This window comes from Geotrypetes seraphini, chromosome 1, assembly GCF_902459505.1.
Source record: "Geotrypetes seraphini chromosome 1, aGeoSer1.1, whole genome shotgun sequence".
Lineage (NCBI taxonomy): Eukaryota > Metazoa > Chordata > Amphibia > Gymnophiona > Dermophiidae > Geotrypetes > Geotrypetes seraphini.
Window position 1 is genome coordinate 479,020,844 of NC_047084.1, and position 17,283 is coordinate 479,038,126.

The 17,283-nt window shown below is 41.0% G+C and overlaps 1 protein-coding gene across 3 annotated transcripts in view; it reads right to left on the minus strand.

Annotated features, from left to right (window-relative positions):
• RFX3 (regulatory factor X3) overlaps nucleotides 1-17,283 on the minus strand; it is a 540,046-nt gene that overhangs the window by 221,414 nt on the left and 301,349 nt on the right. For all 3 annotated transcript variants that reach the window (XM_033925421.1, XM_033925415.1, XM_033925406.1), the window contains one exon: nucleotides 10,015-10,139. In XM_033925421.1, coding sequence (XP_033781312.1) covers nucleotides 10,015-10,131 — 117 coding nt within the window. In that variant the 5' untranslated portion in view covers nucleotides 10,132-10,139. The remainder of the gene's footprint in view (nucleotides 1-10,014; nucleotides 10,140-17,283) is intronic.

Genomic DNA, 17,283 nt, shown 5'->3' on the forward strand with positions numbered 1-17,283 from the left:
ACAGGCAAACATAATAAAATGCACTTGTTCCTTCATTGTACTGGGAACTGTTTAGTTAAAGTATTAGCAGGTATTATACTTCAAAAACAGTGACTTCATAAGAGGAAACTTTCATTGACCTATTTCTAAATGACACTTCAAACTGGAACTCTATGATCAACCATTTTAATAGAACATACAGTGGTGCCTCGCATAAAGAACGCCTCGCACAGCGAACGCTGCACACAACGAACTTCATGTCATGATTCATACAACGAACTTCGTTTCACACAACGAAGTCGCCCGAGCTTCCACGATCGCTGCCGATGTATTGCATCCTTCCGCGCAGGCACTGCAGGCAGTCGTTAGTCACTGTGCTTAACTTAAGCACGTATCGCGGCAATCGTTCTTCATTACGAATTAAATCACGCACGCACGCACGTATCACGGCAGTCGTCCTTTTAAGATAAACTCAATATTTTTTATATATCATGGCTTCTAAAAAAAGCAGGAAGGTGATTTCTGTTGAAATGAAACAGGAAATAATTAGAAGGAGTGAATGTGGGGTAAAACAGTGTGACCTCGTCAAAGAGTTTGGCCTCAGCAAGACCACCATTTTCACCATTTTGACAAATTTATCTTTTTTTATGTCATCTTAGCATATTTTATGCTGCAGAACGAATAATTTTTTTTAACATGTATTGTTATGGGAAAACGCGTTTCACATAACGAACTTTTCGCATAACAAACTTGCTCCTGGAACAAATTAAGTTCGTTGTGTGAGGCACCACTGTATTTTTGTTTCTTTGCTGGCATTGATACCAGAAGTTCTACTTTATGCTGCCATACTGAGGCCTGCTGAATATAGATAATGTTTGATTGAGATCTGCACTTGTCACAAGCCAGCTATTTTCATTATTTGTTTCCTTATTTGATTTAAATCTCTATCTACCCCCCCCCCTCACTTTCCCTTTTACAAAGCTGCGTTAGGCTTTTTTATCGCCAGCTGCAGCCATATTAGCTCTGATGCTCATAGGAATTCTATGAGCGTCAGAGCTAATACCGCCACAGTCAGCAATAAAAAAAAGTCTAACGTGGCTTCGTAAAAGGGGGGGAGGGTGAGTAAAAGTACTGGATTCCTATATTTGAGGACTTGAGCATTTTCTGTTCAGATGTTTTCTTTGACAATGGATGAATTTTCAATAGCTAAAATTAATTTTATGTAATATTGTAGCAACTGTTTATATCTAAGAATTAAAAGTAATTACTTACATTGTGCATTTTTTTCAGTTTTAATTATTGGAATTGTTTACTTATTGAGAAACATGAACATTTTGGGGTCCTTTTACTAAGGCATGCTAACTGAATTATTCTATGGGCGCCTTAGCATTTAGCGCATGCTAAATTGATTAGTGCACCTTAGTAAAAGGACCCCTTTGTATGGTACAATTGAAATATTTGTCACTAGAATCTCTGTTAATCTCAAGAATTTTTTGGATTCTAACATTGCACTTTCTTTTTAATGGAGTATTTTTGGTACTTGTAATGGTATTAGCTAGTCCATGAGATCTGGAGTTTCATTAGGGCTCATTTTTGCTACACTGAAGTCCTTATTTATCCATTTAAATATTAAACGGGCTTGTTTACTGATTTTCCAGCTCTATGGAGACAACTTTGTGATGGTTGATATTTTCTTCTCTCCACTCTAGATATTATTGTGCAGTAATTTATAGATAATCCACCACAATTTTCTTAAGGGATTGTTTTCTTCAAGCAAAAATTGTTCAACAGATTAAAAAATATAATTTACCAACCAGCATTTTGAGCATTCCCAATCTAATTTGTCAAAAAATAAATCTAATGAAGGGTATAGTTTACCTCCTTACAGATTATTGCTCCTATCGACATGTCATGTAAAGAAAGGGTGCTGTTTTACAAAGGTCAAGCATAGTATTCATACAAGAATGTGCAAGAGCAGTTAATTATAGCTGTAGTCTTTAATCTTCACACATATTTCTTGGCAAGGATAGGATTACTAAACTGTTAATCTGCTGCTACTATTGGCAAGTTGTGCTCAATTAAAAGCCCTATAAAATGAATTTCAACTGTAATTTCTTTACTGACAAAAATCATGATTCAAATGCAGAAAATTTAATCAGGTCTGTGATATATCATCCAATATAGTAACTATCATTTTATGTGATGAAACTTTTGTATGACCTTTACAATCATCAAGGCTCTTGTGCCTAATGGAAATATCTGTGCAACAAACTGAACAAAATATAAAATCACTTTCATTGCTCAATTTTTTTTATGAACAGATAGTCATTAAAATAACTATCCTTGCAGGAGTAGCTGTATTTTTTTTTCTTTTTGACATCCTGTCTGAATTGTAATAAAGCAGTTCCTCAAACCATAAAGGTCTATGCTTCACTGTTTCTCTGGCAGCCCAGCTTACTAGAATTCAGAGTACATGAATCATTTACTTGGGCATCAATGTCCTTGTGAAATATTCCTATATAAGAACTATGAGATAAAGATCTATTCTAGGGGATTCCTCAAAGGAAAGGTTGCTAGGTAAAAGCCAGAAGGCTCTGGGTTGAGTAGTTACAGGAGATACTGCTTTACAAGATGTGGCTGTATGAGTTGAATCCCTGATGCACAGAGATTTCAGGTAGGTCTCTGAAGCTCCAGTAATTTCAAACAAATGACATCTGGTCAAAAAATAAAGAGCAATTTCTTTGGGATAAAGAAAAAGAAGTTCTATGTTTGGCATGTTGCTAATTTTACATAGGCTGGGTAGATGGATATTGTGACCAGCCAGGTAGTCTCCCTGTCAAGGTCCCAGCTAAGTTAAAAGATAAGGTAAAAATAAAACCCCGGAAGAAAGATTCCAGGATCTCCCAAGAGTGTATGTTAAGGGATAATGTCACTGTCCACCTGGAGGAGCCATACTTAGCTGAAGATGAAATGAGTGAATTGTGTGTAAGTCATCACCAGGGGAGCTCTAGAGGTCCCTGGGCTTCTGCTGACTCACCTAGAACAGGGCATGCCCCTAAGGTAGATAAGCCAGCAGTGGCATTCAGACCAGCAAGCCGGCTAGGGAGGAAGCTTAAGCTTTGTCTCCCCAGGGATCCTACTGAGCTAAACAGGGGCGACTGGCCCCAACCTATGGAGTTGTCTGAAGTTGATCAGACAGAGGATTCGTTTCATCTGTATGAAGAATCTATGGACTTTCGGGAGGCTTGTGCTGACTTTGATGATAATTGGCCTGAACCAATGCAGGTGAACTTGTCTGTGAGCCACAAACAGTGAATGTGTTTTGGGAACTGTTTGTGTGCTGTGTTTCCTCTTGAATGCTGTATGGAATCCTGACTGTTGTGCCTAAATTGTGGAAGACATTACTTACCTGTTTTGAGGACTTAAGTAAAGTAAGCTATTTATTTAACATATCCAATTGTTGGAACTTTATTTTGATGGTTTTGATACAAATTTCATGACTGCTGAAAACCCAATCCTGCAGGGTGACTCCAGGCCGGGTCACACGCTAAGGTACTGTTTGTTGTGGTCATCAGGATTTCTTCCAAACCCTATCCTGGTCTGTACTTGAGACCACATAATGTGTCCTGGGAAAAAGGACCATTTATGAAAGATTAGTAATGCACTTTCTTAGTAATCTTCTTTCTTGTAGATTTGTCTAGTGGTCCTGAATGTTAGGGCCTTGAATCCCAACCAGTAAGTTGCTTGCAGAAAACTGTCAATCATGTTTTTCAATCCCTCCTCTTTCCCAGGAGACTCCTGTCCCCTCAGTTTGTACAAAGCAATCAAGTAGCACTGTAATAAAAGATATACCAGGAAGGAGGGAAAATGGGAAAGACCCCGACACCACAATTTTGTTCTATAACAACCATAGGAAAAAACATTATAACATCCAAATTTGTGCAACTAGCACCAGCTATGTATAGAGCTTGTAGCTACTCGCATGACCTGCTGACAAGTAGAACCTTAAACCAGAATGTATGGTCATGAGGAAATAGTTATATATCAACAGAAATTCTTCAAATTCAGCTTAATCTTAAGGCAGAAAGCAGGCAAAGCCCATACACAGGGCGGGCACATCTACAAAAAAGAAGATTATTGAGGTAAGAATCTAATCTTTCTTTCTAGTACAATGTGTCTAGTGAACCTGAATGCTAGGGATGTACCAAAGCAGTCCCCTAGGTGGACCCGCTGCACCTGCCTTTAAGACAGAGGCCCCAAAAGTAAAGCAGGAAAAGCCCATACACAGGGCGGGCACATCTACAAAAAAGAAGATTATTGAGGTAAGAATCTAATCTTTCTTTCTAGTACAATGTGTCTAGTGAACCTGAATGCTAGGGATGTACCAAAGCAGTCCCCTAGGTGGACCCGCTGCACCTGCCTTTAAGATAGAGGCCCCAAAAGTAGCATCCTTCCCAGCTGCTATGTCCACGCTATAGAATCTGATGAAGGTATAAAGGGTAGACCATGTAGTCACTCTATAAATCTCTTCGGATGAGACAGCCCTAGTCTCTGCCCACAAGGCAGCAACTCATCTAGTGGAATGCACTTTCAATGCGATTGGTGGCTGTTTACTACAGCCCACATACACTGAGAAAATGGCCATTTTAATCCATCTGGAAATTGAGGCTTTAGATGCCGGCCTCCCTTTCTTGACATGATTTGTGAGAATGAAAAGGTGATCCGAAAGGCAAAATTCGTTGGTAAATTCTAGGTACCGAAGAAGCACTCGCTTGACAACCAGCAAATGCTTTATCCTTTTTCTTAGACCCCTTAGGGTGAAAAGTGGGCAAATGGACTTCCTGATTGATGTGGAAGGCCAAGTCTATCTTTGGTAAGAAAGACTGGACCATGCATAAGGACAGCTCTGCTTTCTTGAACATAAGAAACGGGTCCCTGCAGGAAAGAGCTTGTAACTCAGAACCTTATTTTGCTGATGTAATTGCCACCAGAAATACTGTTTTGACTGTAATATCCAAGAGGGAAGCCTCCGGTAAGGGTTCATATGGAGCAGTACTGAGACCTTGCAATATGATGTTAAGGTTCCTGAAAAGGAAAGGAAAATGAACCGAAGGGCACAACCGCAGAGCCCCTTTAATGAACTGAGTGACATATGGGTGAGAGGCCAAGAAGCCTTGTTCCCCTTGAGCTTGGAAACAGGAAAGACCTGCTACCTGCACTTTCAGAGAACCAACCCTTCTGAAGTCCCTTCTGCAAAAAGTCCAGGACTACCAAAATTGAAGCTCACCAGAGCTCTACATCATTCACTGCACACCAGTGCTGAAAGGAATTCTAGGCCTTAGCATAGGCTGCCACCGTAGATGGCTTCTTTTCTCTGAGCAACATAGTAATGACCACATCCAAATAACCCTTACATGTTAGGGCCGCCCGCTGAAGATCCATGCCATAAGCCCATTCCTTGAGTGAGAAGATTCACTTGGACCGGATGTCTGAGGCCTTCGTCCCTCTGGAGACAAACATAGTCCATGAGGCCAATCGGGTGCCACTAGGACTACCAAGCTGGGACAGATCTCAATCCTGCAAATGACTCAGTCGAGCATGGGCCATGGGGGAAACACGTACAAGAGTTCATTCACCAAACAAGTAATCACTTATACAGGGTATGTTGGAAAGATAGTCTTGAACATTGGCATCCAGATCTGAGATTCTGAGCCAAGCCTTCCTGCACATAGCAATGGAGACTGCTGAGATGCAAGAGGCTACATCGAAGGCATTATAAATAAAGCGCACCATAAATTTCCTGGTTTCCAGGAGGTCAGGCTTGAGATGTTGCTAAGATGGGAGATGTTTAGAGGGTATCTAATCTAATCTTGTCATAACTGGACATCCTCTGGACAAGGGACTTCATGTAAAAGGACATATAGAAGGTGTGATTTAGTATCTTGCTCATGAGCATGGAGACCTGAAAGACCCTGTGTCCAAACTTATCTAACATACTGCCCTCTCTGCCTGGAGGAGCACTAGCATAAATTCTGGAGCTATGCGCTTTCTTTAAAAAGGATTCCACTACTAGCGACTGGTGTGGCAGCCATGGTTTGTCAACCCCAGGAGCATATTGAAGCTTGTAAAGAGAATCCAACTGCTTTGGAGCCACTGGTACACGAAGGGGGGATTTTCAGTTCTTGAGGGCCTCCTTCATGAGGTTGTGGAGAGGAACCTTCAGGCTTGGGCAACTCCTTGTAGTCAAGTACCTCTCTGAATTCTGCAGTAAGTTCTGTTTCAGACTCCATTTTAACTGGGAGATTCTGTCCATTTGTCTGATAAATTTGGAGAACTCTGATCAGGTAGTAAAACTGAATCTGGAAGACTGCCATCAGAGAAATCACCATCGTACTCGGATCTGCTAAAAACATGAGGAGACAAGTCAGAATCATAATCCTCATCATATTGCAGATCTATTTGCATGCACTGCTTTCAATGCATATTCATTGGGGAAATCCTGAAAACTCAATTAGATTCTGGCCCTCGAAGACCGGAGTTGCCCATGTCTGGTCTAGCAGGTCATCTGGTTATTCAACGATGTCAATGGTGTAGAGCTGCAACCTCAGGAGGAGCATGAACGTGGCTGCTGGGAAGGTCATGTAGAGGAATGTCAAGAGTAAGATGATATACTATGCCCCCTTGATGATAATGCGGTTATAGACACAGGTGACAGGTGCATGTCATTGATGTTTATTAAGCATATCTAACGAACGTGAAGGAGTCGAGTCTCTGAGCGGTGGTCTGCGGTATCTCACTTACTTTACTTGGACTTGGTTGAAGCTAGGGGTATGAGAACTACATTATGATCCCAAATGACTGGAGGTGGTTTGAGTGGAGGTTTAGAATCCATGAGTCCTTTCATAAACCTGGAAACCAGTGGATGAGTAGCTATAAGCTTATTGTTGAAGTGGATGTGGAAAGCACTGAGAGCACTGAGATGAACCTTGACCAAAGTGGTCTTAAGGACAGAGTTAGAAAGGTGGAAACAGTAGTCCAGCACCAAAGAAATAGAGGATGTTACAGGATCCAGATGGTGGAGTTTACACCATGTGGTAAAGCGTGTCTACTTGAAACGGTAGCATTGCTGGTAGAAGGTTTCCTAGACACAGCAACAATATCTTGTAGTGGTGCAGAGAGATTGAAATCTGGAAGTCATATCGACAGGTACCAAGCTGTTAAGATGTAGAGACTGCAGATTGGGATGCAGAAGAGACCCCTGAGTTGAGAGAGAGGGAAAAATATGTAGTGGACTGGGATCCTGGACACTCAATTGAAGTAGAAGGGAAAACCATGGTTGAACTAGTTGCTTAAAACAAAATGTCATGTAGAAGTTGTAACTCAGAATGCGACATGTTAGCATTGTATTCTGGTATAACCTGCAGCCGAAGTTGTCCAGGATGTGGCCTTGTCTCCCTGATGGAGTACTGGTGTAAGTCCTGGTACTGGAGGATTTCTTAAGAGCAGATTCAACAAGAAGGGAGTTGATGCTACAGTTGAGGTTGTCAAACCCTGGGCATAATTGGACTCTATAAAGGGAGTCTAATTTTCTGGGTGCGACAGAGTAGAGTAGAGGTGCTTCCCAATTTTTAAATAGAGCATCCCTCATTAAGTTGTGAAATGGAAATTTCAAACAATCCTTGGGATTTGTTCGAAGTCTAAGGCATCAAAAAGCTCAGCTCTCAGTTCAGACTCTGATTCCATTTTGACCAGCAGAGTATGTCCCATCTGACAAATGAATTTAGTAAAGGATAGGCTCTCCAGTGGTGACCTCCTTCTAGGCGGTAGAGGAGAGGGATCCAATGAGGAATCCCATGTGATTCCAGAGCAGAGAGCTCTGGATCAGAATAGGACCGGTCTATAAGATCTGAGTCATAGTTTTCAATCCTTGGAGATGGGGTATGCCTAGATTGGTGGTGTCTAGAATGACACTGTTGAGAAGGCCGGAGATTGTGATGTCGAGAGGAGCTTCTATCCATATGCCAGTGATGATCTGATGTAGAATAGGAAGAGATGCTGCGGTGTTGAGGTTTACAAGACTTAGTAGTGTGGTGATACTGAGCTCAGCATGATCTGGTACCTGAATCTCTCATAGAGCATTGCTTGGGCTGAATCGGTACCTATGGATCCGAGGGAGGAACCTGGGATGTTTGTGACTGTAGCATAAATGTCAATTCTCTCTGAAGTAGCTCTTTAATTTGATTCTGGTACTGCAGATGTTTTCTGTAAGGTCGGTGCTGCAGGGCATCAAGGTGCTGGTGACCTCGATGTAAAGGCATGCCTCCGAGGGGATATCAACTACCGAGATGGTAAGTGAGACTGCTTACATTGGCATTTGACGCTGATGTGTGCCTAATAGATGAGTCATGAGAATGCTTCTTAGCATTTTTAGGAGGTGATGCAGTCAGTGGTACTGCAGGAGCCGACACCGAGCAGGAGATCGATGTTGACGCCTCTGGAGAATGGTGTTTGCTCGATGCAAGTGGAGTGGACATTGTCTATTCGTCAAGAGTCCTGAAAAGCTATTCCTGTTATAAAATTCAAGCCTTCAAAGAACACTTCTGTAGCTTAGAACAGTGGGCACAAGAGTTTACCCGATGCTCAAGACCAAGGCACTGGAAACACCAGTTATGTGGGTCAGTAACTGATATGGTCCTATTGCACCGAGTACACTTCTTGAAGCTGCTAGAAGGCTTGGACATCTATGGAAAAATAGCTGCAGCAAGGTTGAAGAACTCAATCTTGCCGGATGTCATGCGATCAAGAGTCTGGAAAAGGCTCAATGCCGCTGGCCTGAAAGTAGGTCGAGAGGGGTCCAAAGGCCCGAAAAATAAAAATAAAAAGTAAAAATGTCAAGAACAGATACTTGGGAATGAAAACTATGTAGAAAATAATATATTTAAACAACGGGAATGCAAGAAAAAATGAGAGAAAATGTACACTTGGAGAGACTCCAAATATACAACTTTAGCTCCGTGGAAAACTAAGAACAGATGGCCCCACAAGCCGAAGTTGGGCAAGAAGACACTTGCACATGAGTGGTAGGGGCAGTCTTGAAACTTATAAAGAAGTTAAAGTGACAGTACACTTTTACACTATCCGTACCGGGGCTCTGTGGATGATGCCACTCATTTGTAAGAATATGCTTGTCCTGGGATATATATAAGCATTAAAGAAAAATAGTACAGGAAGGCATAAAACATTTTTTTTAGTATTTATATACCACTTATAGTCTCAGTGGTTTACATTCAGGTACTCAAACATTTTCCCTTTCTATCCCACTGGGCTCATACTCTATCTAATGTACCTGGGGCAATGGGGGATTAAGTGACTTGCCCAGGGTTACAAGGAGCTGCACAATTAATATGCACAGAAAATACTCGCGAGTAAAAGGCATATATTAAAAATGCATACGATACAAGCTTTAAGGAAGGCTTGTGAAGAGAAAACCAAAATAAGGCTTCTCTGCTCTGCGGAAAATAAAGAACTGATGGTCCCAGTAAGCTAGCAACAGGCAGGAAGGCACCCGTGCATGCATGGTATAGGCAGTCTTTTAATTTCTTAAAGTAACAGATCACTTTAGATGGTCCATGCCAGGTTCCGTGGATGATGTCACCTACATGTGAGAATATGCTGCCTGCTTGTCCTGGGATAATTTGTGTTTAGGGTGTGACCAGAAGCCAGACCTAGTAATCAAGAATTCTTCTGTTCACTCTCATTCATAGTACCACACTGTAGATGATACCTTTTTATTAGACAATCCATAAAAAAGTTTTCAACAGTTATCTTTTCAAGATCAGGGTAGTGAAGAAATAATGTATGTACAGACAAAAACAAAGCAAATACATAATTATACATGAGTAAGTTTTGGGCTTGTTTTTTCTTTTTCAGAAAAAAATGCTAAGGTTTATTTAATACTTTATATAAACATCACTCTGAATTTGTGAAAATCTACAAATATGATTAAATGTACCATAGGTATCCCAAATCACTCACCTGCTGCTGTACTGGCACTTGCTGTACAACCTGTGTGGGAACTGATGCCTGGCCAGCCACTGATGTCTGCAAAGTCACTGTTGAACCTGTGTCTGACCCAGTCTCCGATGTCTGCATGATGGACTCTGAATAATGTAAAATAGGAAATTAAGTTTAGTTACACAACAATCTATAGACTAACAGAATGGCTATATTTCTTTAAAATTAGAAGCCTAACATTTTGATTTTACAGCAGGATGCCTATGTGAAAAATCCAAAAAGGCAGATATTTTATAAAGATAAATCCATCCACAATAGCACATAAATGCTTTTTTTTAAAAAATTTCATTGTGTTATGCCTTTATTTTTCAGGTGAAGCCACCATTGTGGGTTTTTTTTAAATTCTTTATTTATTTTTAATCTTTCAATAAGTAATATAGAATACAATCATCTACACTTTAATAACACTTATTAATCAAACATATATTGATTCATAATATATTTCCTCCCTCCCACCCTCCCTACAATAGAACATCACATTATAATTTCAGAAAACTTAATTAAACCTACCCTCCCCCACCCTATACTTCAATAAATAAAAGGGGAAGAATAAATTATTAGTAATAATCACTCCTTACAATAATTTGTTAATGGCTCCCAAACATCATTAAATTTTTAATAACATCCCCGCTGAATAGCTAATATTCTTTCCATTTTAAAGATATGGCACAATGAATTCCACCAGAAATTATAGCTTAGTCTATCATAATTTTTCCAATTTCTCATAATTTGTTGAATGGCAACTCCTGTCATTATGAGTAAAAGTTTATTGTTTTTAGAAGATATTTGGCTCTTTGTTCTCATTGATATACCAAATAGTATTGTATCATATGAAAGAGCTACCGGGTTCTCGAGTAAATTGTTAACTTGACTCCAAATGGATTCCCAAAAGCTATGTATTAGAGGGCAAAAAAAACAACAAATGATCTATTGTACCAGCTTCAAGATGACAGTACCAACATCTATTAGACTTAGAACAATCTAATTTTTGTAAACGCACCAGGGTCCAAAATGCTCTATGCAACAGAAAAAACCAAGTTTGTCTCATAGATGTCAACACTGTAGATCTCATCCTCCAAGACCAAATTTGTGGCCATTGAGATGCATTAATTTGATGCTTAATCTCAATGCTCCAAATATCTCTAAGACCATTTTTTGGTTTTTTATTCAGAAATCCAGATATCAATTTTTACCACTGTGCAGCCTGGTGTCCCAGAAAGTCTACCTGAAAACATAAGAAAGGCAAACTGTACTTATCACTAAGATTTTTCCATTCAGGGAACCCTGCCTGAATGGCTTGCTTCAATTGCAAACATTTATAATTTTTTGATTTATTAAGATCATATTTGCGTTGCACTTATGAAAAGTCAAGCAATTTACCATTAGAAATTACATCATCTAAAGTACATCTGCCTGCCTTCATCCAATATTTCCAGATGACTTTATAACCGCCAATTTTAATCTTGGAGTTTAGCCATATGGTCTGATATGTAGATTTAAAAATTTAAATAGGTGTTAAATCATTAACATATCTTAATGTTTTCCATGTATCTATTAATATTCTGTGATCTTTATATAACCTAGGCATTTTTATACTGATGACATGACTCAGTCTCAGAGGAAACATGAGTTGAATAGCACATAAATGCTGATGCACATTTATGGCTGTTCCAAATAAAATGCAATGTATGCATATACTCCATTCACGTACATGCATGTTTTATAAAATATGCATGTACATCGCAACCCTACTTTTGCTTCATCCACATTTAAACCCCTAAGAACCCCCACATGCCGACTACATAAACATAGATGCACTCTTTTCATGTACCTTTGTTTACATACACAGGTAATCATGAACTTCTATAAAATTCCCTTCCTACATGTAAAACAGGCTTTATATATGGAAAAAGTTCAATATAAAATTTACTCCACTCCTCTCCCCATCAGAGTAATTCCTTAAGAATCTGCCTAACCTGTTTAGCCAAAACCTGTATAAAGTACACCAATTTTCAAGGGAAAGCATGCACATACTTTCCCTTTGAAATGTATCCCACCGCATAAAGATACATCTATTTAGCTAGCACAGCGACGCAGGAGCGCGACCTTTTCACTTTCTGCCTGGTCCCGTGCCGCTCTGTGATTGCTCAGGAAATTCTCTTCATCAGGGACCTCTCTGTAATTACTCCAGGCTAGGGCATATATTCTCCTCCCAGCATGAGTCCCGCCCCTTTGACTCAGCAGGGTTGCATTACTTCTCTTCTTGTGGCTCAGTTCTGAACTTCAGAGCTCAATGCATTCTGTGACATGTAGTTCACCCCCTTCTGGGCTCGTGCCCCCTGCTGCCCAGTGGTATAATTGCAGCCTTAGTGAGGGAGAACCCCTTCCTCCCTCACATGCCCTTACAATAGCTCCTTTTGGTTTTGCCCATTGCTTTTCTACTTCTTCAACTTGTTCCCATCCAGACAATTCCTTGATGTAATCCCCCATCTGAACAAAATTATCCTGCCTGAAAATGTCAATTTTCCCGATATCAGGGCGTGCAAGGGAGCTAAAATTCCTTGATGAAATCAAGAACTACTTTATGGAGCAGTTGGTTCAGGAATAGACAAGAGGTGAAGAAATTCTAGACCTAGTTCTTAGTAGAGTAAATGATTTGATCCAGGAGGAAATGGTGCAGGGGACACTTATAAAAGTGATCATAACATGATCAGATTTGATATAATCTCTTGAGTAAGTACACATAGGTAATCCAATACAATGCCTTCTTATGCTAAGATGTATTTCAGTTGATAATCGCCTTCTAGAATTTTTCTGACATCAATGTATGATTTAAAGCTTGTTTGTACTTCTGAATTAATTGAATTTGTGCTCTCTCTCTATATATTATAACAGGGACGATTAATAATGTTGTCTTGACATGTCTATGTGATAATCGGAAGGAAACAAGATTTTATGTATGTGATATGGAAACTGCATAGTTGTATGCAGTATATAAATTTTTAAATAAATAAATAAAATAATTTTAAAAAAGGAGAGTACAATAATATGAGAATAGTAAAAAAGAAATTTAGAGAAACAGCTGCAAAGATCAAAAATTTACATCATGAATATATGTTATTCAAAAATACCATTCTAGAAGCCCAGACCAGATATATTTCATAAACAAAAAAAGGAGGAAATAAGGCAAATGGCAGCTGGTATGGTTAAAAAATGAGGTAAAGGAAGCTATTACAGCTAAAATAAAATCCTTCAGAAAACGGAAGAAGAATCTGACTAAAAAAAAGGAAACAATATAAGGAATGGTAAGTCAAAAGCAAGATGCTGATAAGGAAGGCACAGAGAGAGAGCTTGAAAAAAAGATTGTGTTGGAAGCAAAAACATATAGTAAAAACTATTTTAGATATATTAGAAGCAAGAAAAAGAAATCAGTTGAATTACTAGATGACTGAGGGGATAAAAGGGGCACTCAGGGAAGACAAGGCCATAGAGAAGAGATTAAATTAATTATTTCCTTTGGTCTTCATTGAGGAAGATGTGGGCAAGATACCAGTGCCAGAAATGGTATTCAATGCCGATGAGTCAGAGAAACTGAAACAAATCTCTATAACACTGGAAGATGTAATGGGGCAATTTGACAAATTGAAGAGTAGCAAATCATCTGGACCTGATGGTATACATCCCAGAGTACTGACTGAATTGAAAAATGAACTTGCAGATCTATTGTAAGTAATTTGTAATTTATCTCTAAAATCCAGCATCATACCAAAAGACTAGGGGCTGCTTTTACAAAGGTGTGCTAGCGTTTTTAACACACGCACCAGATTAGCGCATGCTATAGCACGCGCTAGCCGAAAATCTACCATCTGCTCAAAAGGAGGTGGTAGTGGCTAATGCGCGCTATTCCGCGCGTTATGGCTCTAGCGCAGCTTTGTAAAAGGAGACCTACAGGGTGGCCAATGTAACGGCAATTTTTAAAAAGTGTTCCAGAGGTGATCCAGGAACTTATAAACCAGTGAATCTGATGCCATTGTCTGACAAAACAGTAGAGACTATTCTAAAAGAACCACATTGCAAAGAATATACATAAGTATGGATTAAAAAAAAAGCAAAAAACAATTTTTTACTTTATTAAAGTGAACATCTTACATAACAGTACGACGTAGCAAACTCTTCAGTGCTGAGCTACAATAATATACATCAACAACAAGTGTACTCTGCAGTATTCACATGAAAAACAATACCCGCAATTTCCCCCTCCCCTACCACCCCATACACCCAGGGCTGGATTTAGATGAAAAGAGGCCCTAGGCTATTCCACTTATGAGGCCCTTTCACCTCCCATTTTTAAGTTTGTAAATTACATGAGAGATAATAAAATACATCATTACTGTGATATATATCAATATGTTAAATGAAACATGTTGTTATTGGTACTAACCTTTATAAAAAATGTGACACGGTTCTTGAGGCCCTAGGCCAGTGATGGCTAACCTTTTTGAGCCCGAGTGCCCAAACTGCCGCACAAAACCAAAGAATTTCCTCAAAGTGCCAGCACGTCAATTAAACCTTAATAACAAGATTTTAGTATCTAAAAACTCTTTATAAAGTTGCCTGAACTATGTAACATCATTTTTAAAGGTTGGAATCTTTGTATTGTCAGAGAATCAATTTGATTCACAATCCTTTGGTTTTCATTTCAATTTATTGGCAATTTATAATGTTTTAATGATTTCATTCATGGGCCGAATACACACATACTTTTCTCTGTCGCCGCACTCTTTGACCAAAAGATTTGTAAGCCTGCAACCACGTCAAGGTAGACTCTTTCAGTAGCTCCCCTCCCTCCCCCTTACCTTTGTGGCCAAGTCAAAATGATCTACCAACAATAAAATTTTAAAAACACAAAGCACGCTGTACGCAGAGAAAATGTTAATTATCATTTATATTCCGCGGGTTTTCAAAGAGGTCAAGGCAGATGACTTTATGCAATGTCACCTCAGTAACAACTATACAAAAATAGACAAATATTCCCCCTCCCTTTTTACTAAACCGCGATAGCGGTTTTTAGTGCAGGGAGCTGCGCTGAATGCCCCACGCTGCTCTTGAAGCTCATAGGCTCCCTGCGCTAAAAAACACTATTGCAGTTTAGTAAAAGGGGGCCATAGTGCAAAATATAGACAGCATATATAAATTCTCAAAACGGACACATTTTGATCACTAAATTGAAAATAAAATCATTTTCCTACCTTTGGTAATTTCATCAGTCTCTGGTTGCACTTTATTCTTCTGACTGTGCATCCAATATTTCTTCCCTTTTTCAGCCTCCTGTATGCTTTCTCTCCTCCAGACCTCATTCCCTCCCCAAACTTTTTCTTTGTTTCACCCTGCCCCCTTCTTTCTTTTTCTCTCTCTCCATACCCCCTTTCATTCTGTATGTCTGTCTTTCTCTCTCTCTCCGTGCCCCATTTTTCTTTGTTTCACCCAGCCCTCTTTCTTTTTTTTTTGGCTCCCTATCCCCCCTTTCTTTCTTTCTCCTTGCCCTCCCCTATACCACCACCATTGGGAAAATGCTGCCACCGCCACTGGGGAATAGGCTGCCACTGCCGCTATCGGGAACAGGCCGGCGCCGAGTTCGCCCTGCTTCTCTTCCCCACGGGGCCGACCAACTCTCGCCACTCGACGTCAATTCTAACATCGGAGAGGATGTTCTGGGCCAGCCAGGCAGCGATTGGCTGGCCCAGAACGTCCTCTCCGACATCAGAATTGACGCAGGAGGCGAGAGTTGGTCGGCCCCACAGGGAAAAGCAGGGAGAACTTGGCACCGGCCTGTTACCAATGGCGGCGGTGGCACTCAAGTGGCTAAAGAGACGCAGTTTGCCAGCCTAGGGAGAACACTGGGGGGTGGCCAGCTGTGCACCCCCTTGGGGCATAAAACCGGGGCAGACCGCCCCCCACCCCCACCTTGGTATGCCACTGCCTGTACCTCACTCCCTCCCTATGACCAAAAATTCTCCTTTCTTCTATTCCCCGTGTACACAACCATCTCTTTCCCTCCCTTCCTCTCTCCCAAGTCCTTGCCTTCTGTGTCCAAAAACACATTCCCTCCCCCACCTCAGCATCTCTTTCCTTCCCTTCCTCTCTCCCAAGTCCATGCCTTGTGTCCAAAAACACATTCCCTCCCCCACCTCAGCATCTCTTTCCCTCCCTTCCTCTCTCCCAAGTCCATGCCTTGTGTCCAAAAACACATTCCCTCCCCCACCTCAGCATCTCTTTCCCTCCCTTCCTCTCTCCCAAGTCCATGCCTTCTGTGTGCAAAAACCCATTCCATCCCCCCACCTCAGCATCTCTTTCCCTCCTTTCCTCTCTCCCAAGTTCATGCCTTCTGTGTCCAAAAACCCATTCCCTCCCCCACCTCAGCATCTCTTTCCCTCCCTTCCTTTCTCCCAAGGTCATGCCTTGTGTCCAAAACGCACTCCCTCCCCCTTTTGTGTTCCCCATTTGTCTCCCAGCCCATCTTAGCAACTTTCTCAGCAAAATGTAGCTCGAGCCACGTAGGCTTGTCTTCTATTTCCTGCCTGTCCTGCCGCGCACACATAGCCGATCGGAAATCTTCCCCGACTTCAGCGCTGACGTCGGAGGGCGGGCTTTGCTTAAGCCCTCCCTCCGACGTCAGCGCTGATGTCGGGGAAGATTTCCGATCGGCTGTGTGAGCGGCAGGACAGTCGGAGTAGAAGACGAGCCTCGCGGCTCGAGTTATATTTAACCCCGCGGGTCCCCCATCGTCCCCGTTCAGCTCTCTCTCCTGTGCACCCCCTGGTAGTACTGCCCTGATGGCGGCCCTGCGCATGCCAGCTGCAAGGCCTTCGCGTGCCACAGTTGGCACGCGTGCCATAGGTTCGCCATCGCTGCCCTAGGCTGAAGCCTAGTTAGCCTATAGGAAAATCCGGCCCTGCATACACCATCTCATGATGCCTAAACATATGGTACACTCAAACAGAAAACAACTAGAATCTCAAGTGCCAAGAACAGAGAAAGAAAAGAAAGGATAAAGGGAGATGGTCACAGACAACAATATTATAAACTTAATCCAAACTATCTCAAAGCTCCAGTAACTATTCCAAATGAATAAGAACTGCTGCCATGTATAAGTCAATATCGCAGAAAGTTAACTTTCACATACCCAACTCAAATGAGAGCGAATCAGTTCCAAAGCAGGTAAAGTTGTTT